The 23865-nt window shown below is 36.1% G+C and overlaps 1 protein-coding gene across 3 annotated transcripts in view; it reads left to right on the top strand.

The window, feature by feature from the left end:
- Positions 1 to 23865, top strand: part of Lnpep (leucyl and cystinyl aminopeptidase) — an 86952-nt gene that overhangs the window by 26759 nt on the left and 36328 nt on the right. For all 3 annotated transcript variants that reach the window (XR_012449092.1, XM_020178033.2, XM_074077039.1), the window contains exons 2-7: positions 7628 to 8468; positions 13287 to 13425; positions 14653 to 14784; positions 20287 to 20407; positions 21092 to 21246; positions 23269 to 23382. Coding sequence is in view for 2 of the 3 variants with exons in the window: in XM_020178033.2 (XP_020033622.1) it covers positions 7628 to 8468; positions 13287 to 13425; positions 14653 to 14784; positions 20287 to 20407; positions 21092 to 21246; positions 23269 to 23382 (1502 nt within the window). In the remaining variant the exon portion in view is untranslated. The remainder of the gene's footprint in view (positions 1 to 7627; positions 8469 to 13286; positions 13426 to 14652; positions 14785 to 20286; positions 20408 to 21091; positions 21247 to 23268; positions 23383 to 23865) is intronic.

Raw genomic sequence — 23865 nt, 5'->3', positions numbered from 1 at the left:
GTGGAACGTGGCCAGAAGAGAGAAAGATCTTATTTGGATCTTGTTGCATCTCAAGTGGAAAATTAAATGTTGTTTGTGAAAAACTGATACAACAGAGATAAAATAGTAATAATGCATGCAGGACTTTCTGTATATTTTATGGCATTGGTTATGTATTGAGGTACAGGCAAACAGGGTATGTTAGGGAAAGGGACAACTTACTTACATCTTATTCTGAGTTAGTCACTGACCAGATTCTGGTGGGATAAGGATATATCTAACCATGTAACTAGACATGAGCTCTGTGACTAATGAGAAGTTTCCTTTAAGCATGGGCTGGGAAGGTTGGGTAATTTTGTGTGATTACCCCTATGCAGGGAAAAAATATCACCTGAATGCTGCATTTTTTTGTCTTTTTAAATATTTGATATTATTTATTTTTTAGAGGTAGTGGGGTTTGAACTCAGGGCCTTGTTCTTGCTAGACAGGCACTCTTGAGCCATGCCCCCATTCCTATTTTTTTCTTTTCCTATTAAGCCTAAACTTTAAAATAAAATCTCTTTTTGATGGAAGAGGAATCTCATTAGGGAAGTACTTTAGTTGATAATTAGCCATCATTTTGGAAACCTAATGACCTTTCCAGTTGAAAATAATCCAGAAGACATAAATGTTTCACACTTGGAGCTTTTAACTTTATATAAATATGTCATGGGGAAGCAGAAGCAGAATAATGCTTTATTGTTAAAGACTCATTTGAATATAGCCTAGTCTGCCCATGTAAACTTGTTTAGATTAGGCCTATTCTTTTCACATTGTTTTGGCTTGTTAATTTGAAAATATACCCTATTTCATTTTCTCAGAAAATGGATGATAGTTTAGAGGGATTATAGTCTATAGGTTATTTGCTCCTTTTAATTCAGGTTGCTTGTCATGTTATTTGTCATGGTTTCATTTTTTATTCTGTCTTCTCAATTGTAGTCACTCAGTTCTTCTCTTGCCAGCACCCTGGACCTCTCACTATAACTTCTCTAATGTGCAACCTGGAGTAGCCATTTGTTTCCTGTGTCTTTTAAATTATTTTGATTTATTTTTAATTTTTAATTGTGACAAAATACATATAACATTCTTTTTGTCTTCAGACCTGGACTGGTAAACACTGCTAAAGGTGTTTATGAAAACTGTGTGGTCTGAAAAATTCCAGTGGTCTTTCTGAATCTCTTAGCCATATTTGTCCTTGGGTTATTAGTCTCTGATCCTCTTCTATATCACCCATCATTTATTAGGCACTTTTGTCTTCCCCACAGTTGCCTGTGGCTCTGGGCAGATGGTCTTGCTTGTTCTGTCACAGAGATACAAAGGCTCTCTGGACTTGATTTTTCTCTATCTTCTCCTCCAGGCTCAGAGGAAGAGCGCCTACCTTCCACCAAGATTATCCATTTCTTGGAGTTTTGTGATATCTCCTAGATGGTATTGTAGCATTTCCCCTTCCCCATACCTCTGTATCCACTTTCTGTCTTTTTAATTTTTGTTTTCCATAGAAATACTTGCTTGTTTCCATGTTAAACACAGATGACAAATTTTTCTCTACTTCATATTTTATTTTAGTTTGCCTCTATGATTTTCTTTAATAAACAATTCTGTACCTTAAAATAACAGCCTGCAATCCTCCCTCATTCTTTCTTTGGGAAACTGGAATTAGGCTTTCACTCTCGTCCATTCTACAGAATGTACCTTATAAGTCACTAGTTCTTTGGTTGCCAAATGCAGAGTCATCTCTTGGCCTCACTTGACCTTTCTAAGACATTTAATGTCATCTACTTCCTTCTTTTTTTTAATTTGCAAGTAAAGTAGGAGAATTTATTGAGATGGAAAAGTGTGAAGTGGGAGAATTGAGTCCCCAGAGTTGGGGGGAAGGTGTCCCAAGACAGGGTGCTCCCTTAACAGCTAATTTTTTTTTTTTATGGTGCTGAGGTTTGAACTCAGGGCTAGGCATGTTCTCTACCTGGAGATACTCCCCCAGTCCAACTACTTCCTTTTTTATGAAAACTTCCCTTTGGTTTCTGGGATGCTTCTGATTTTTCCTACTTCTAGTCCATTCTTTGTTATTCTCCTTTGTCACTGTTCTTCCTCTGACCCCTCTTACATGCTGATGCTCCCTGATTCTTTTATCCCTTTCTTTAATCTTACCCATTTGCATGGTTTAAGTTGCATATACATATATAAGATTTCGAAATCTTAATCTTCTACACACATCCCTTATTTGATCCCCAGAGTCATATAATGTATCATATGACAATCCTGTGAAATAGTATTGTCCACATTTACAGGTAAGGAAATTTTTTTTTTCATTTCCTGTGCATGTGTGTTACCTTGTATGTTAATTTTTTTCCTTTTTCTTTTATTATTCATATGTGCATACAAGGCTTGGTTCATTTCTCCCCCCTGCCCCCATCCTCTCCCTTACCACCCACTCCGCCCCCTCCCTCTCCCCCCTACCCCCTCGATACCCAGCAGAAACTATTCTGCCCTTATCTCTAATTTTGTTGTAGAGAGAGTATAAGCAATAATAGGAAGGAACAAGTGTTTATGCTGGTTGAGATAAGGATAGCTATACAGGGCATTGACTCACATTGATTTCCTGTGCGTGGGTGTTACCTTCTAGGTTAATTCTTTTTGATCTAACCTTTTCTCTAGTACCTGTTCCCATTTTCCTATTGGCCTCAGTTGCTTTTAAGGTATCTGCTTTAGTTTCTCTGCGTTAAGGGCAACAAATGCTAGCTAGTTTTTTAGGTGTCTTACCTATCCTCACCCCTCCCTTGTGTGCTAAAGCTTTTATAATGTGCTCAAAGTCCAATCCCCTTGTTGTGTTTGCCCTTGATCTAATGTCCACATATGAGGGAGAACATATGATTTTTGATCTTTTGGGCCAGGCTAACGTCACTCAGAATGATGTTCTCCAATTCCATCCATTTACCAGTGAATGATAACATTTCGTTCTTCTTCATGGCTGCATAAAATTCCATTGTGTATAGATACCACATTTTCTTAATCCATTCGTCAGTGGTGGGGCATCTTGGCTGTTTCCATAACTTGGCTATTGTGAATAGTGCCGCAATAAACATGGGTGTGCAGGTGCCTCTGGAGTAACCTGTGTCACAGTCTTTTGGGTATATCCCCAAGAGTGGTATTGCTGGATCAAATGGTAGATCGATGTCTAGCTTTTTAAGTAGCCTCCAAATTTTTTTCCAGAGTGGTTGTACTAGTTTACATTCCCACCAGCAGTGTAAGAGGGTTCCTTTTTCCCCCAGCATCCTCGCCAACACCTGTTGTTGGTGGTGTTGCTGATGATGGCTATTCTAACAGGGGTAAGGTGGAATCTTAGTGTGGTTTTAATTTGCATTTCCTTTATTGCTAGAGATGGTGAGCATTTTTTCATGTGTTTTTTGGCCATTTGAATTTCTTCTTTTGAGAAAGTTCTGTTTAGTTCACTTGCCCATTTCTTTATTGGTTCATTAGTTTTGGGAGAATTTAGTTTTTTAAGTTCCCTATATATTCTGGTTATCAGTCCTTTGTCTGATGTATAGTTGGCAAATATTTTCTCCCACTCTGTGGGTGTTCTCTTCAGTTTCAGGTAAGGAAATTGAGGCTAAGTGAAGTATTCTGTTTGAGAGCAGTCAGTAATAGAGCTAGGATTGGAACATTTATCTAAAACCAGGCCATCAACTTTATACTGTGCTTTTAATTAAACATTTTCACCCAGCTGTCTAACAAGTATATCAGATATATCCTATGCTGAATGCCCTCTCAGAATCCCTTTATCACACCTTCTTTTCCAGACAGAGAGAGAACATGAAAACTCCATCTCAGTGAATAATTATCCTTCTAGTTTTTCAAACCGGAATGTTAATAAGACTTAACCTGGACATCTCTCTATCTCTTCACACTATGGCCATCTGACCCAGGGGAGCATTAATTCCTGTGCATTCTCCTGCTTTAACATGACCTACAAAGCCGTGCCCTCTTCACTTCTACTGCTGTCATAATTGAGAGTTTTATCTTGATCTGGATTGCCATTATAAAGACCTTTAGCTTCTCAAATTATCTGACCTGAAGAACCAAGGTTTCTTGTTTTTGTTTAAAAAAAAAAACTTTTAATCTGTTACAGAAATTGTGTAGCATATAAAAGATTAATCATTAGAAAAATAAAATGAAAAAGGTCATGCAAAAAATAAATCCCATTTTAAACATTATTAAGTTCAACAGACATAAAATTACTCTGTCAGATTGTAATAAAAGTTTTCAAATACTAATTTTCTATGCCTGTCTTGTCACAGATGGGTAACAAACAGTTTGTGGATTGGCACTGGTCCACAGACAACATCAAGGAGCTCTGGTTCACAGTAGCTGATGAGAAGAAATGTCATCAGTTTCCTTAGATTGTAACCACATGGGTCTATGTTATTTAAAAGTGAACATTTCATCTAGAACTTTTTGGCTTGTAAATAGCTTCTATATGTGTATTTAAGAAGTTTTAGAAAATTCCCTGTTTCTTTAGGAGACTATCTTTTAGTAAGAATAAATCCTATTAGAGCAAGGAATAATCGTGTGTTACATAGTAATTTATGCTAAAATAAAATTGTACTGACTTAAGAATCAAACAAACATTTTAAAGTACATTTGTAGTACAATGTTCATGGGCTACTTGCAATAAAAGCAGTTTTCCGTGGTTTAATGTATTTAACTTGGAAGATTGTATATGCCAAAACAGCATGCTTCTAATACAAGTAAACTATAGCAGATGGTTTCATATGCTCCATTTCTGAAAGATTAAAATCCTACATAAGAATTGATCTGATGGGGAATTATATAATGAAAACCCTCTGGATTTTGCCAGGCTTCTGACTGAGATCTTCTCAGAAGATTTGGTGTTAAGGAAGAGCCAATAGGAGGTGGTAGATGGTCAAACTATAGAATATCCTTTGGCTTTAAACAGGGCATGGCCGAAGAAGCAAACTCCAAAACAGTGTTCTCAGGGGACAGCGTTGAGGAATGAGAATGCTGTAAATATTAAGCTGAGACTACCCAATGTTGGTTAGAATTTGCTAAATAAAACTCTTCTGACTAGACCACATTGTTGTCTACATCTCCGGCACAGAAGAAAGCACGTGGGGCAAAGGCCTGAGGGAGCACAATCTTCACTTGTGAGTTAAATAAAATCAGAAAAGGACTTTAGATGTCTTTTTAAAAAAACATAATCAATTTACAATACTGTGTCAGCCTGAAAAACCACCACAGAAAATTTCTAACTCTTAAGAATTTATCAAGTTCAAAAATAATTTTCAAAGGATTCTAATACAGTAACATTTGCTGTATTGATGAAGTTAATACATTAGCATTTGCTGTATTAAGTGAATGCTCCATTGAAACAAACTCACTAGCCAGTGGGGTACTATAGGGAGCTTAGGAAATGAATTCTTAAAAGCAGGATGGTATAACTCCTCTTCCATTTCTAGACCATTCACCAGAGATAGGTAGATGGCCATACTGACAAAGTGATTGACAGTTTCATTCAAAGAAAACTTTTAAGTTAACATAACCTTTACAAAGTTTAGAAGGGAAAAGAGTTAGGAAAAGACCACCTAATTGGTGTTTGTGTGCTCACCAAAGTGGAATGGATGAGGTAAAAAAATGAAAATTACACTTAAGAAGTAATAAAGAAAAAGGTAAAAAACAAAATGATGACATTGTAGCAAATCAGATGTTTGCTAGGAGCACTGAGTTGAAAAGGCATGAGAAGGGTAGCATGTAACAGCAAGCTGGCGTGTTCTCAGAGTAATGAGCAGTATAGGGTGGCCAGAGCCCAGGACTAGTGTGATTAGTGTTGACTGGATCTGACCATGCCAGGCCATACTTGATCAGTGCTTCTCAAACTTATTTTGCACACAAGCTACTTGAGGATTTATTAAAATTCCTATTTAGGAAGGGGACGTGAGAGTGATTTTTTAACAAGCTTCCATGTGATGAGGGTACTGGTCCTCATACCAGTCTTTGAGTAGCAGAATTGCAATTTTTATTCTAATATTTATTAGTGTTTAATTTCATGAATTATGAGTTGCTACTGTTGGATTACTGTTTGTATAATAGCACAAAATACATAGCATACAAAACAATACATTTAAGCTAGATGCTAAGTGGTTTAATGTAAGCTTTCCTCTTTTATTAAATTAGTATGAGTAGAAGGATGCAACATAGTAAGGAAAGAGCCTAAAATTTGGAATTATATTTCTATATATATATATATATATATATATATATTTTTTTTTTTTTTTTGGAATTATATTTCTCTCTCTCTATATATATATATTTTTTTTTTTGGAGGTACTGAGGTTTGAACTCAGGGTCTTAGGTTTGCCAGGCAAATGGGCTACCCTTAACCCTTAGCCCTCAAAATCAGATTTTTAGATTTGAGCTCTAAATCAGTTTTGTGAGTAAGAAGCTGTATGACTATGAAAATAAACTAACCTGTTTTTGTTTTTCTGCTTTTTTATTTCTGAAATAGAGTGTTTGTCACTTTGTATAATTGTTGTGAGGTTGAGAGGGTCAGAAATGATTTGTATGAAGTACCTTTTAGGGAAAGGTTAATGATGGCTTCAGTTTGATAACTTTTGATACCTTTAAAAGGTAAACTTTTATGATTTTTAAATAAAGAATATTGAATTGTCTTAATGCTCCAGTTTCTGAAGTGTATGTGAGATTATTTTCCCTTTTAATTTTTGAGGCCTTTTTTTTTCCAGTGACTCTTGACAAATTAGAGGGAGGTTCTTTGTAGTTTGTAAAAGCTCACACCACTTCCAGACTCCAAGGTCCACTAACACTTCTTATGTATAATTTAGTTGTTAAAGATGAATGTGTTGTGCTTCTGAATGCTGTGGAAGTGTGAAAAATCTAGCTGAATTCTGATAGAGTTTTTTATTATCTTTTAAAAATTTTCTTACTTACAGAATTGTTGCATATAATTTACTTCTTCCTGTTTGCTATGGGACAAGAACATCCCTCTTTGGGGAAATAATAGTGCATCCTATTGTTTAGACATCACTGAAACCCATAAACAGGCAGACCAGTATGTGGTACTCCCTTGGGAAAACATTACTCAAGGAAGAAACTCACAAAGGCCTGAAACCTGGTTTGAGACCTCTAGGGCAGGAATTCTGGGATCGAAGTGCCCAGACCCCAGAAGAGGGGCTTAGACTACTGTCCCTTTGATCCCACTGAATCTGTGGGGACAGATCTAACCTAAAGCAGTTCCAAGCTCTGTCCTCTAAAGCCTAGAGCAAGGGTGCAGGTTATTGCTTAGGAATGTGTTAAAGGAATTAGTATGTAATATCAGCAGTGTTTTTTGATATTAGCCTGTTTATTTTTTGTTTCATGACTGTACTATACTTTTATTTAGCTTATATTTAATGGATGATTCAAGAATGTCATGAGCATCTTATTTAATTCAGTAACTCTGAGATTAAAGTAAGTCTTGTGATTAAAAACGTTAAGTGATTTTAAAAAGTCTTAGATTAAATTTGGTCTTGTCAGAAGACATTGTATTACGAGCTTTTCCTCTAACTCTGAGCTTTGTCCTTATGTCTTAATCTTTTAGATCGACTTCAGCTCCCCAGGAATATGATTGAAAACAGCATGTTTGAGGAAGAACCAGATGTGGTGGATTTAGCCAAAGAGCCTTGTTTACATCCCCTTGAACCTGATGAGGTGGAATATGAGCCCCGGGGCTCACGACTGCTGGTGCGAGGTCTTGGTGAACACGAAATGGATGAGGATGAAGAGGATTATGAGTCGTCTGCAAAGCTGCTGGGCATGTCCTTCATGAACAGGAGCTCGGGCCTTCGCAACAGTGCAGCTGGCTACAGGCAGGCTGCAGATGGGGCTTGTTCAATACCCTCTGCCAGGACCTTGGTGGTCTGTGCTTTTGTCGTTGTGGTTGCGGTCTCTGTGATCATGGTGATTTACCTGCTGCCTAGATGTACCTTTACCAAAGAAGGCTGTCATAAAAAAAACCAATCAATGGGACTAATCCAGCCAGTTGCGACTAACGGAAAATTGTTTCCATGGGCACAAATTAGGCTCCCCATTGCCGTTATGCCACAGCGTTACGAACTTAACCTGCACCCAAACCTAACCTCAATGACACTCAAGGCTTCTGTGACAATTTCACTTACGGCTTTTCAAGCCACATGGAATATCATTCTTCATAGCACAGGGCAAAATATTTCAAGAGTGACTTTTATGTCAGCAGTTTCAAGCCAAGAAAGACAAGTTGAAATTCTAGAGTACCCATATCATGAACAAATCGCCATCATTGCCCCTGAAGCCCTTCGAGTAGGACACAATTATACCTTGAAGATAGAGTATTCGGCAAATATATCTAGTTCTTACTATGGGTTTTATGGCGTCACCTACAAAAATGCAAATAATGAGAAAAAGTATGTGGATTTCTTAAGTGATTCTCATTCTGTACTCTGTGATGACTTCTAGAATATGAATCCTTTTGCCCACACCAGAAACATTAAATACAACTTTTTTTTCCAATTTAAAAAGTTATGTGCAAAATAGAAGGGTTGTTTGGAAGAATATACTATTTCTGTTAGGGAAAACTTTGATCATATATCCTGCAAGGGAGTATGGGTATTCTGGTGGAAGGGGATAGATCAAGATTATATCAGTTATGTGCTCTGTCACAAAAACTCAAGTTATCTTGAGCTTTTCATATTTTATGAGATTAATTTTCTGTCCCTTTATGATGTCTCTATGGAATGTTAAGTAAGGTGTATGGATTATTCTTAAGACCTACTTGCCTAATGTGCGGAATTTTTAGGTGGTGCTTAGTGAGATAGAGCGTGCATGAAGTGTGGTATGCTCACATATATCATTTTTAGTATCCTTAATCTTGACTCGTTTGCTTTAAAAAAAATGCCAGTCTGACTATTGAATTTCACATGGAAACTTTTAAAATGTCTAGGAGAAAATTTGTCTCAAAAAACAAAATACTGAGATAAAACATAAAAGCATTCAGGTTCATATTTGGACCATATATTTTGTACTTTAATCTTAGTATTCATAGCATGTAGCTGGAATTTCTAGAAAGATGAACTGCACACTTCTTATGGGTTGTTTGTAAATAGGGGATAATGTCAATTCTCTTATTTGTTCAAAATCTTTTTACATCTGCTTTATGCAGTTGGAGCATTCTCTCATAATACTAGTATTATGTATTAGTAAAGTAGTATGTATGAGTAAACTAGTATGTGAATTATTGACACTGGTCATTTGGCTAATGTATGTTGGTATTTTAAGAGAAACAGAGAACTGGGGATGTGGTTCAAGTGGTAGAGCACTTGCCTAGCAAGTGCAAGGCCCTGAGTTCAGTTTCCAGTGCTGTTAAGAGAGAGAGAGATGAGAGAGAGAGGGGAGAGAGAGAGAGAGAGAGAGAGAGAGAGTGAGAGAGAGAGTGTGTGTTAGAAATGAGTATCTTAAATTTTTTTTTTATTCATATGTGCATACAATGTTTGGGTCATTTCTCCCCCGAGTATCTTAAATCTATCTTAAGGAAACTGCTCTTTCTTAAATGGGGAAAGAGACAAAGCAAAATCTGTAGTTGTATTTGGCTAAGTAGGTTTTGTTGTTTTTTTCATTGTACCAAAGTTTTTATTTTAAATTCATTGAAAGAAATAAATTGTATTTTAAAAAAATAGAGTAATCTCACAAATAAAAGCCAGGAATAAAAAGAACAAGTTAATGCCTTTTTCTGAGAGGCAAATCTAATTAGCTATAGGATGGACTTTGTCTCTCCTAGCTTTTGTCAAATAAAAATTTTTTTTTCCTATTTTTAAAGCATTAAAAAGCACTTTTAGAGCTAAATGGGTTGTTTGGTTACAAAGTTTTAGCCTTCTAATGGGGATTTAAAAACATCAAAAGCAGCTACAATTTCCTCTCTTTTAGTATCAAATTATATATACTTCTATTTTTTACATAAATTTGAAAGTTTTATAATCATGACCAGAACTTGAGAAATTTGGTCATATTTTAGTAGAATCTTACTACTTCTGTAAGAGTGTCTAGATATGTAGTTTTTATTTTTTCCTTTTATATTGGCATGCTTTCTCTATATTTCAGTTCTTTTATGATATCTGAAATTGAAAACGTTTGTGATTGCAATGAAAGTCTGGGAGTTTTTAACTGTAGTCCACTTTTCTGTAATCTCCACCATCCCTAGGAAATATAGGATATACAGAAAAACAATGACTAGTATGCAAACTGGTCTTTAAGCTCAGTTGCCATCTGGCCCGATGAGATTATTGCCTCTGAGTCCTTGGACCTGTTACCATGTAATGGAAAGAATAAATGTTATATTGCAGAGTAAGGTGACTTTTGCTATGGCCACTTTTGCTGTGGGCTGCTTGAGTTGTATAACATGCTAAAAAATAGAATATTGTTCCTTGAAGTTCAGAAATAGAGTATTTAAAATGACATTTTAAAATCTTAAGTTGTTTTCTGAAACTGTTGTTACAAGCAAAATATAAGTTCATTAACCTACCCTTTAGAATAAAATAAAGGCCCCCACATGATTGAAAACCTAGATCGAAGGTAAAAGTTTAGGAGATCATTTATACCTCTTCGGATGTCTGAAAACTAATTCTAAGCAATATTTTTTGTCTTTGTCTGACTTTCAATTTGCTTAGTTCCATTGGAAAAGTTCTCATACTGTTCCTCCCTGAGGTATAATGACAGTAAATATTTAACCTCGTAGACAAAGTGATTAGAGAACACATTCCTTACCAATTGGAAAGTCAGAGTTTATGTAAATGTCAAGTACTTCACATAGACACTGCTGCGGTAAGGAAACTTTACCCATTTTCTCTAGTACTGCCAGTCTGTTTCTTTGCTTATTCTTTTTCTCTACTTATCTCCATAAGTACAGACAGCCACACTAGCCTTTGCTTTACAATCCTTCCTCAGTTCTCTATTTTTAACATCATTTAGTTCAAGACTTTTCATTATCTGGTCCTCATTCTTTCTCACAGCCATTACCTGCCACATTGAACTCTGTATACATTTTCCTAAAATCTGAGGTTAATCATAGCCTATATTTGCTAGAAACTGCTTGAAGCATATTATCTTTAGTCCTTAATCTTGTCAAACTAAGAAATAGATATTAATATTACATCCATTTTAAAGCTGAAGGAAAAGAAACGTGAAGTAACTCATTTGAGCTGGGTGCCATTGGCACCTGTAATCCTAGCTACTCAAGAAGCAGATTGAAAAGAGGATTGCTGTTAGAAGCCTGCCCAGGCAAATAGTCCATAAGACCCTATCTCGAAAAAAAAAAAGCATTACAGAAACGGGCTGGTGGAGTGGCTCAAGGTGTAGGCTCTGAGTTCAAACCCTAGTACCTCAAAAAATAAAATAAAAATAAAAAATCTCATTCGCTATAGCTGGCAGATAGCAGAGAGGGAGCTCAAACCCAAGGTCCTTTTAACTACGGAGGAGGTCATGTGCTTGCCCACTATGATGTGCTCTTTGCCAAGTTCACGTCACTTTTCCTTTGTTCATTGTTACTGCCAGTGTTTATTCTCTTACCTGACCCCAGACAGTTCATAATTATTTTGAGCACTGCTTGTGGAAGGGTGGCAACTAGTATTTTTGAAAGTAGATATTGTTGCCAATGAAAGAATAAGTGTCAAGTATTCAGCCTAGATGAGACAGGTTGTTAAGTATGATCATGAAGCAGTCTTCTCAGACTTTTATGTGAGATATTTATTATCCCATCTCTTTTAATAGCAATTTAAGGTTTTATATGTTATAATTTTTCTGTAAGTAGGGTCTCTTCTAAAAGGGACATTATCAAACTTCTTCCCTTGGTCAGCTAACTAGGTAAGAATATTGGAAATGGGGTGAAGAAATGGAATGTTAGAAGCATGTATGTTTGAATGTTTCCTATGTGTAGATTGCTACCTTTTCTTGCAGTTTACTGAATAGAAACTTTATTTGGGCATGTCTTCACCAGGAAAATAAAGTACAAGAATTTTAGGTATAGAAGAAGAGTTGTGGCTATCTATCATTTGCAATAAAATCTATATAGGCCATCCTCATCGTATACAAGTAGTTTTTATTATGAATTGTCTTATTAACAGGAATCCTGGATTTGGATAGGGGATCCTATCCAATCATAATATAAAAAATAAGGAAGATATAGGTCACTGATTTGCCTAATGTCACATGTCTGGTAAATTGCAGAGTTTGGGTCTTTAGACTCCAATTCCCATACTGTCTCATTTCTACCTATTTTCTAACTGTGAAAACTAAGCTCTAATAAGAAAGAAGGCTGCTACATCCAAAGTGGTAGTTTTGATGAGTGTGTGTATGTATACACACACATGCTCCACATTGCCTGGTACCCAGAATATGTACAAGAGGGTCCCACTTGCCCTGACTGCTTTATGGTCATATTTAGATGGTCTCTCAGATAGAGCTCTTTTTTATTCCTCTACTTGATCAAAAATTTGAAATTCCCCCTTGTTTCTCTTAATACTTTTCTTCCTAGCTGTAACTGAGAACCTTTATTTGTGTTTTAATTGCAACTGTTGTTGCTGTGTTATGGGAGAAGCAGGTAATTTTTATTTGTCTCTGAGGAAAGGAAAGGAGAGTAGAGTACTATTGGATGCCTCAATTTTTTTAGTCTTCATGAAAGTGCAAGTTGTGAACTTGAGGTTTAGTATTTTGAAACCAGAGTCTGTACAGGTGATTTGTGGCAATTAACGACAACCCTTCTTAGTAATCTTCCATTAGAAACCTATTTAAGACATCAAAGGCCCCCTGTAGCCTTTGTGGCTTCAAATGCAACCACTCTCAATAGCTAACCCCAGTTCCTGGACATATACTGCCCTCTTTCCTTGTGCTGCTTACTCTTCCTTGAGTATACGCTCTTTCCTTCTTAGTCTTTCAAACACTCCTTAGATTTTAAAGCCCTCTGTAGTCTTTGTATCAGTTTCCTTTCTGTCTTTAGCCTCTAGTTGGAATTTGTTTCCCTTTCTTCCCACACTGCTTTGTTTTCACCGGTAGGATGTGATTTGCACCCTGACATGTTTCTGTCCACTGTCTCGACTTCTGTCTCTCCCAGTTGATTGTGGGTCCCTTAATGACTGGGATTGTACCATATGTATCTTGATACCCCTAGTACTTGGCAGGGTGCCTTGAATGGTAGGTGGTCAATAACTATTGGATTGAATTTGGATTTGTTTTAGGTACTTTGCAGCAACTCAGTTTGAGCCCCTGGCAGCAAGATCTGCTTTTCCTTGTTTTGATGAACCAGCATTTAAGGCCACATTTGTCATCAGGATCATAAGGGAAGAACAATACACTGCTTTATCGAATATGCCTAAGGTACTGTTTTGTTCCTTGGAGGTAAAGTCTTTGAATGGGTCTCTTTCTTTAAGAACACATGAATTCCTTCTTGCCAGGTGATTACTGGGAATAACTAGAATCATATACATACATATTATTTCTTAAAATGCTTAAATAAACATTTGGATCAATTGGGAAATCAACCTAAGGAGCATGTGAGAAAAGAGAAGACCTGCCAGACTTGGAATGTATGGGTAGGAAGTGTAAAGTGTATCCTATGTACTAATGTGTAAATACTAATACTGTGAACTAAGATCAGAGTGATATTTTCTTAAACAACATAGTTGGTTTGCTATTCTAAACAATGTTATTTGATAGTGTTGAATCAGTTATTCTTTGTATATAACTAGTAAATGACAAATTTGTTGTAAGTGGAGATTGAGAACAAGAACAGGAGCCTCGTTTATTGTTAAATTTTAAGTCTGCATGGGAGACAGTAAGGATGAAACCAAGCAGAGTAGCTTTTATGCTAAACACAACCTAGGGTTCCTTTTATTGTCTCAGATCTCTGAGTGGCTATATGTAGCCTGACGGGAGCCTCCTAAATTCTTGTGGCTAGGGGAGAGGAGTAACCATATCCAACAGGCCATGGAGTCAACCCTGGTAGGTGTCAGGTATTACAACATGTCCTTAACTAAGACAGCTCTGCAACAGCTCCATGTCTAGCTATACTCTTCACTTTCATTGTTCTCTGAAAGAGGTAGATGCCTGCTTAATTCATGGTTGGAAAATTTTGCCAGTTGCCAGCATTTCTTGATCTTGTGTCTGCTGCAGACTTCCTTGATGGTTTACCACCTTTGATCCCACTAAGTTTTCTTGGAAGTCCTCAACATGATGCTCTATGAAGCACTTTCAGACCATTTGGAGGGATAGCCCAGTGTAGCTCCTTCTTCTTAACATAGAGCCTTCCTAAGTCATGGGAAGTTTTGGTTTTCGTGGAATTTTGAGGGGAAGAAACAGAACCACTGTTACTTACTATCTCTGACATAGATTTATTTGAGGCCACTTCGGCCAAAAATTCATATTCAGTATGTCCTCATGATGAAAGATGGCAGAACAAACTGATCATGCTGTCTCCAGAAACTCATGTTGACAGACTAAAATATGCGACTTATTTCTTATCTGAACTTGTAGTTTCTCATTGCAGTTGCCATTGTCATTTATTCCTGCAGTTGCAAAACTGTGGTCTTTTCTCTGTGCCTTTAGAAGTCGTCAGTCCATATGGAAGATGGACTTGTTCAGGACGAGTTTTCTGAGAGTGTGAAGATGAGTACTTACCTGGTTGCATTCATTGTGGGAGAGATGAAGAACCTGAGTCAGGATGTAAATGGAACCCTGGTATGTTGCTGTGGTATTTGTCTGAAAGCCTATTTCTCGGGAGGCTAAGAGTAATTTTTGCTTTAATGATTCCTGGTGGTTAGCTTATGCAGAAAAACAAGCTTTTAGATCTTATTATTGTTATTTATTGTTACTCATTTAATTCCTGAAAGTCAGTAACTTTGAAGTTACTAAAGAAGAGAATGTTTTTTTTTAATTTTATTATTCATATGTGCATACAAGGCTTGGGTCATTTCTCCCCCCTGCCCCCACCCCCTCCCTTACCACCCACTCCACCCCCTCCCTCTCCCCCCCACCCCCTCAATACCCAGCAGAAACTATTTTGCCCTTATTTCTAATTTTGTTGTAGAGAGAGTATAAGCTATAATAGGAAGGAACAAGGGTTTTTGCTGGTTGAGATAAGGATAGCTATACAGGGCATTGACTCACATTGATTTCCTGTGTGTGTGTGTTACCTTCTAGGTTAATTCTTTTTGATCTAACCTTTTCTCTAGTTCCTGGTCCCCTTTTTCTATTGGCCTCAGTTGCTTTTAAGGTATCTGCTTTAGTTTCTCTGTGTTAAGGGCAACAAATGCTAGCTAGTTTTTTAGGTGTCTTACCTATCCTCACCCCTCCCTTGTGTGCTAAAGCTTTTATCATGTGCTCAAAGTCCAATCCCATTGTTGTGTTTGCCCTTGATCTAATGTCCACATATGAGGGAGAACATACGATTTTTGCTCTTTTGGGCCAGGCTAACCTCACGCAGAATGATGTTCTCCAATTCCATCCATTTACCAGCGAATGATAACATTTCATTCTTCTTCATGGCTGCATAAAATTCCATTGTGTATAGATACCACATTTTCTTAATCCATTCGTCAGTGGTGGGGCATCTTGGCTGTTTCCATAACTTGGCTATTGTGAATAGTGCTGCAATAAACATGGGTGTGCAGGTGCCTCTGGAGTAACCTGTGTCACAGTCTTTTGGGTATATTCCCAAGAGTGGTATTGCTGGATCAAATGGTAGATCGACGTCTAGCTTTTTAAGTAGCCTCCAAATTTTTTTCCAGAGTGGTTGTACTAGTTTACATTCCCACCAGCAGTGTAAGAGGGTTCCTTTTTCCCCGCATCCTCGCCAACACCTGTTGTTGGTGGTGTTGCTGATGATGGCTATTCTAACAGGGGTGAGGTGGAATCTTAGCATGGTTTTAATTTGCAAAACTAAAAAGCTTCTGTTCATCAAAAGAAATGGTCTCTAAACTGAAGAGAACACCCACAGAGTGGGAGAAAATATTTGCCAGCTATACATCAGACAAAGGACTGATAACCAGAATTTATAGGGAACTTAAAAAACTAAATTCTCCCAAAACTAATGAACCAATAAAGAAATAGGCAAGTGAACTAAACAGAACTTTCTCAAAAGAAGAAATTCAAATGGCCAAAAAAACACATGAAAAAATGCTCACCATCTCTAGCAATAAAAGAAGAGAATTTTAGTAAGAATATATGTACACTAAAAGTTTCTAGAACTACTGTACAATATGATGGTCACTACTTTATATAACTATTTAGATTTAAATTACTTAAAAGTAAATAAAATTTAAAATTCACTTCCTCAGTCTCACTAGCTACATTTTAAGTATTTGAGTAATGTTCATATGACCAATGGCTACCATATTGTGTACATTGTAAAAATTAGATGAATCTTCCCTTTTGAAAACCAAGTAACAGGACTGGGGTGTAGTTCAGTGCTATAGTCTGTGTTTACCATGAGGTGAGACCCTGGATTTAATCCCCAGCACTAAGGAGGAAAAAAAAGTAAGTAGTGATTAAGTTATTCATAGAGAGTGAATGAGATTGTTTAACTTAAGGGTCTGGCTTATCTACACTTTGCCAAAATTGATTATTTGTTCTAATGTCTTTTCTGTTGTTCTTATTATCTATCTGTAAATGATTATTTGATTGGATTTTTTTTCCAATCCTGGGGGTTAAACTCAGGGCCTCAAGTATGACAGGCAAGCACTCCACCACTAAGCCATATCTCCAGCCCTTTTGATCAAAGTTTTAATCCTTAATTTCATAGTAGAAATTTAATAAGGCTAACCTTTTCACATACAGATGATATAGAGGAGAAAAGACTCTCAGTCTTCCTTTGTCCTTCCCTGCTTCCCTTCCTCTGTCCATCTCTCTTTCTCTTTCATCTATTATATTGGTTTCTTACTGCTTATAAGATTATATTAAAACATACCCTGATATTCAAAGCCTTTCTTACTAATTCATCTATATTTCCATTGCTTTCATCTAGCCATGCTGAATTATTTATTATTCACATACATACCTCATTCTCATGCATTCGTCATTCTCATGTATTTGTGGGGTGTGTGTGTGTGTGTGTGTGTGTGTGTGTAGAGAGGTTGATAGAGTTTTATGTGAATTTTTTCACATACTTGTTTAGGAAGAAGCATGGCTAAACATGGATCTTGGAGTCTTTCTGAGTTGGAATTCCTCTTATACTAATTACTAGCTATCTGAGCCATTGGGAAGACCTCATTCTAATCCCTTCTAAACCTCAGCCTCCATTACTATAATATTGTACACACACATAGAACACCTACATGCACATACATATTGTATGTACATACACATGTATAGAATACTCACTCTCTTTTTTTCTATATATAAATATCTTTCAAAACCTTTGCATATCAAAGAATATAAATAATTGCATTTTTAGTGGTAGACAGTAAAAATTAACCTTATACAATAAACAATAGGAAATGGGGAGGAGTGTAACATACATGGATTTATGCTTTGTGCTAGCAACTTCCCTAGGCATGCCTTTTTTTAAATTTAATTTTATCTTTATTAAAATATTATTGTTGTACTAGGGGTACATTGTGGCCTTTACAAAATTCCTAGGCACTCCTTTATGGATACTTTTTGTCTTTATAAACTGAAGGAGGCAAGTATCAGCCCCATGTTGCTAATGAAGAATGTCTCAGAGAGTTAGATGATTGACCAAAGATTATAGTCAGTAAGAAATAGCCAAAGTTTACTGCCCACCACAATATGCTACTGCTTATACCAAATGACATAAATAACTTCTGTAGGTATGGTGGCTGGAAATTCAAAACTTAGAGTATAACAAAGGATTTTTGTTATGCTAAAATATTATAATCTCTAGTATGGCTTCTATTTTATAATGTTAGACAGTAGCTTGACTTAACGAGAGTCAAGAACAAGGCAATAGGGTTTTGCTGATTGATGTGATTCTTAGCAAGGAATTAAAAATGTCAGTTGACTGTAGATTATTGCATGTGTCCTGTTCAGTAATAAAGACTGCTTCAATGTCAGGGCCTTAAAGAAAGAAAAACATTTATTTTTTTATTTCTGTTCATTCTTTAGTTCTTAAACTTCTTCCTGTCTTTTAGGACCATCAGAATTATATGGAAAATTAGAGGCCAACTGCCTTATTTATTAGTTTGTCTTGAGGTTTGGATTTTTCTTTTTTTTGCCGAATTGCTTTCATTTTTTTCATGGACTGGACTGATTGGTAAAAATCATAATTTAATTATAGTCAGATATGGACATCTCATCCTACATTCAACATTTAAAACCATCAGTGTTATCTGCGTAGTTGTAATTTTGATCTTTAGTCAGGAATATAATTTTGTTCATAATTTCCATTAAAAACACTTCTACTTCAAGAATCTTTCTTTCATCCAGGGACATTGTACACAGTTAACATTATTCTTCTATAGTACTATCTAATCAGTTATTGTGAATAAGTGTGATACTTTTTCTTTGTTTTAGGAATTTATGTTTTTTTGTATGCTTAGTTCTGTTTAGGAATACCAGTATTTTTTCAGAAAATTTAGTTGAAACTAAATATTGAGACTTCAAATATTTTTGTCATTATAGATTTTACAAGCCATATTGTTACTTTTTTTGTGTGTGTAATAGAGCTTGGTTCTGTCTTTGCTTTCGTTAACTGGTTTTTTGTTTTTAGTAATTTAAGGATCAGATAAGCCAAACCCAACAAATCTGTTATTTCTGAATCTTTAAGGAGTCCTTTTCTCTGAGAGTTGACTAGAGATTTTTTTGGTTGTATTTTTAGAAATCTCCCATAAGATCCTTGCAAGAGTTCTAGCAAGAAGCTGTAAGTCTAAAGGCCAGAGTGCCAAGTGGGGGTGGGCATGCCTGTAATCTCAGCACTGGGAGACTGAGGCAGGAGGATCATCAGTTTGAGCCCAGCTTGGGCTCTATCTAAAAACCAAACCAAATAAGCAAAAACAGAACAGTGTTTTTGTTGAGGGTCAATCCAAGGCTTTAGACAAGCTAAGCACATGCTCTGCCTCTGAGCTACAACCCCAGCCTCCATTTAAAATGTTTAGAGTACTCCCACCAAGCTCAGAATGTAGTTCAAGACTTGCCTTGCCAAGACAGATTATTGTCTACTTTTTATTGCTCCTCTTTTTCTTTGGATAAGCTTGACAGTAAGTATAATAACCAGATGATTTATCTGTAGTAAGAACTCATAGTACATGTTCTTTGAAGGAAAAGAAAAAGAAGTAGAAAATAAGAGAAAATGCTAAAGTACTTTTTTCCATAAACACTGTATTCCAGGAATAGGAATAGGTAGATCCTTTGCTCAAATTTCTGTTGTTTGTATATTTGTATCATATGTATTTACCTTATACATTTAGCCCAGAAAGAGAGATAGAATAGTTATTTAAGTAATGTGGGTGATTCCATCTGTTTTCTCCTTCAGCATGTGCCCTGGAGTGAATGGGCAATAGGAAACATGAGTCTGTCGTTCCCTTAGTTAATTTTAGTTACTGTGTCCCACTCATAGTGTGAGTGTTTTATTATATGATTTTTTTAATAGAACATGACCCATAAAAACAACCCAACAACTTAAATAAATAAGCTGTCCCAGCTCTGGAAGAAAACCAGGCTGGTCATACTCACTGAAAGATAGCATGTTGATCTCTAATCAGTTTTTCTACAATACAGTTTCAAGAAGTCTGCAATTTCTGCCTCATATGTTTTCTTAGAACAAAGTCCATTTTAAGATGTGATGCCTCTCTATAGTGCCTTCTAGATGACAGATGCTGTGATAGGTGCTGCAAGGACAAAATTTCAGTGTTATCCTTCAAATAACTCACCATTTTCATATCTCATAAGTAAATAAGGCCAAATGCAGGTAATGGCAGTGGAAGAATTATAAAATTAGATGGGAAGAGGCTTATACATTGCTATAAGATGACCCAAACTAGTTAATGTAGGGTTTTACAGCTTTGGAAAAACAAAAGTAATCAGTAAGGTTTCTTTTTTTGAACCTTGTTTTATGTATAGAAGGCAATTGCTAAACTTTCTGGGAAATGAAAGAACTGTAAGCAAAGTTTCTGTCTTGAAACTCATACAAATCCGTGCATTTCCCAAATATGCTGGTCCTGACAGAGCTTTCTTGAATATGATGCCATTTTAATGATTACTGTCTTTACATCATGTGTACTTTAGGTTTCTATATATGCTGTACCAGAAAAGATTGGTGAAGTTCACCATGCTTTGGAAACAACTGTGAAGCTTCTTGAGTTTTATCAAAACTACTTCGAAATTCAATACCCACTTAAGAAATTAGGTAAGAGTTAAGCAGTGCCTTTGATTTCTTTTGCGGTTATAACCAAATGAGATTTGTTTTTACAAATGTTTTGCAAAAGAGCTTTTGTCCCAAGTTATTTTAAAAGGAAATCAAGAAACTTTGTTAATGCTCTAAACATTGTTTGTAATTATTAGGATTTACTTAGATTCCATGGATGCCTCTGAATTTGGAGCTTAAAATACTTAGAAGTGTATAGGGCTATAACAAAGGTAAGTATGAGTTTGCCTAGGGTTTAATCTGGAGTTTGACTAACTCTAATGTCAAAGAAATTCCTGATTCAAGTAATAAAAACTGCATAATTGGAGCTTGGAAAGCAAGGGAATTTAAGTACTGTTCAATGTGAAGCCAGTCTTAGAGCAGTGTGGATTGACCCTCTACTTTGTTCTGCTTGCTTTAGGAAGTTGATTCAATGTGAAAGAATTACACTTTTTTTTCCCATTTTGCTAAGGGTCAGTAGGATAGTGACCCAAAAGGGTCTGATGAGGTCTTCCTCAGCTAAGAACTAGGCAAAGAACATACGGAGCTAGAATAAGGAGGAGTCTATTTGTTGAGGAGTAGAGAACTCACTGCCTTCACAGTGAGAGACTGATGGGTAAAATAATTTGATTCAGTGAGGGACTTCCTTAGACGAGAAGTTGAGTACTTCTTTCCCGTCATGCCCAGATTTGGTGGCCATTCCCGACTTTGAAGCAGGAGCAATGGAAAATTGGGGTTTGCTCACATTCCGAGAAGAGACACTTCTGTATGACAACAGTACTTCTTCAGTGGCAGATGGAAAACTGGTTACTAAAATCATCGCCCATGAGCTGGCCCATCAGGTATTAACAGCCAACATTGTGACATCTCATACATATGATCTACTTCATTCTAAAGTTTTAGAATACATTAACATGTTATACTGTTACTATTGAGCTCTCTTGTTTTTTTTTAGTATTGCTTTCTTTCATAATAAAAAGATGTTTTTAAGGCACACTTAATTTCTACATGAAAATACTGTTTGTATAGGGCTTTATAGTTTAAATCATTTTCACATGTATTATCTCACCTCATAACTGCTCTAAAATAGGTGTAATCCCATTTACAAGTATGGAAACTGAGACTAGGCTTAAGTAAATACCTTGCCTGAAGTCACATATCTATTTGGTGGCAGCACTGGGCCTTGAAGAATTATTCTTTTTTTCCCATTTTTCCCCTCCCACCCAATAATACACAATTGTTTCACCTCTGACAAATGCCAGCTGCTCTGTATAACTCTGTAGTAAACAATCCTTTTCCCTAAATTGTACTCTTTTCTGACAACTTTAGAACTTTTTTTGAGATACTCTTTTTTTTTTTTTTTTTATGGGACTGGGTTTTGAACTCAGGGCTTCACGTTTGCAAAGCAGGCATTCTACCACATGAGCTACTCCTCCAGTCCATTTTGCTGTGGTTATTTTTGGAGGTTGGGGGGTGTCATGAACTTTTTGCCTAGACTGCCCTGGAACTGCAGTCCTGCCGATTTTAGCCTCTCAGGGAGTTATGTTTACAGGCATGAGACACCTTACTCTGCTTGAGACAGTATCTTGTTGTGTAGGCCAGGCTGGTCTTGGGCTACTGATGGTCCTGCCTCAGCAGTGCTGGGAGTGCTGGAATTTCAGGCTTGTACCACTACAGCTGGCACCTCTTAAACAGTAGTTGTCAGGACTAGATTTATTCTTTCATCTCTTGCTAGAACTGGATTCTCACTGTGGAAAAGAGAAGTCTTTAGTAAAAGGTAAGAGTATTCTTTGTATGACATGGAGAAAAAGAAAGAAAATTGTATGGGTATATAATATACCCCTTTCCCAACAGCAGTGGGTGTGTTTGGGATGCCAAACACAGTAGCAGTATAAGAAGGAAGGATAGAAAGTGCTTTGGTCAGTTCACTCTCTACATCAAACATAGTCTGTATAAGACTGTAGCTTTTGTGAGGACTTCTTGGCAAGCTGGCATATAAAGTGTTTATTTATTGTTATGAGTGAGCTGTAAAGATAAGTTGTCTTTTGTGGAATCTCCTCTACATTTGTTATTTCTGGGATTACCCATCACCACTTAGAGTGTCTCTCTTATTTTTTCTTTAGGACATACAAATCATCTTCCCATAAAACAGGTTCTAAGATAATATCTTAGAAAAATATGTTATTATAATTCTCAAAAAGTGTTTTGTTTTAGTATCTAGTAACCCATCTTTTGCTGCTGATTGAAGATTTTTGACAAACATTTTTAAGTAAGAGTGTCCTTTTATCTTTTCCTTCTTTTTGCTACCTCATGTTTTTATTTATTTCTATATATGCAAACTTTCTTAAAGGATATTTTTGAATTCTGGTTGAATCATACAGTAGTGTTTTGAACTTAGGCAACTGAGGATAAACATAAAATATGGGCCCTTGACTATAGAAAAATCTCTCACATAGAAAGAACCTCTTTCAGTTGAAATACGTGGTTGTACATAGAATGGAAAATAATCTTACTAATTGGTATTAGAAAGTCAAAGAATTTAATTATCTGGGAAATTTCACTTCTATGAGGTAGCTAAATTTTTTCATTTCCTTCTAGAGCATGTTTTCTAAAAATCGATAAATACATTGATAGCCTTTCTTGCTTGCTTTCCCATTTAATTAAGGTAAAGTGTTAGTTTTTATTTTACTTCTAAAGTAAATTTAAACAACTTTTGTTATGTCTTTAATCAATTTGAATAGTTCATTTAACCTGTAATACCAGTATATTTTCTAAGATATTTTAAACTGGTTATAAATCTGTCAATTCATCCAGTTATTAGAAGTTTCACTATCATATTGATTAATAGTTTGTTTTCCCCACAGTGGTTTGGTAATCTGGTAACAATGCAGTGGTGGAATGATCTATGGTTAAATGAAGGTTTTGCTACTTTCATGGAGTATTTCTCTTTGGAAAAAATATTCAAAGAGCTCTTCAGTGTAAGTACAGTATTTCTTTGCCTTTATAGAAATGTAGGAAGAAAAAGAGTCAAGTCATACTGTATACTATAGTAAATATTTCTAGAAATACATATTTTCTAGAAAGCTATAGCAAAATTGGCCCTTGTTATGGACATCTAAACCTTTAAGATGTGACCATGAAAATTTTGCTTTTATTTATTTATGTATTTCATTGAATGCTAAAATTATGTGAGATTATAGTTTTTGTCATTAAGTTGAATATTTTAAATTGCCACATTTTATTTATAACAGATGTGGCCATTTTGTTTGAATGAATTTAGATAAGATTGAAAGCCTTTTTTGGCAAAACGAAATGTTTTTAACCTTGTATGTGAAAAGAAAAAAATTAAGACTGACCATTCCATTATAGAGAGGCATAATAATGTCACTGTGTTATTAGACTCTGGAAATATTTCTTGTATTTAGGGATCTTTGGGCACAATAGGTAATCATGTGATAGAA

Source organism: Castor canadensis, chromosome 6 (genome assembly GCF_047511655.1).
Source record: "Castor canadensis chromosome 6, mCasCan1.hap1v2, whole genome shotgun sequence".
Taxonomy (NCBI): domain Eukaryota; kingdom Metazoa; phylum Chordata; class Mammalia; order Rodentia; family Castoridae; genus Castor; species Castor canadensis.
The sequence above is the reverse complement of the archived record's forward strand: the minus strand, read 5'-3'. Positions and strand labels throughout refer to the sequence as shown.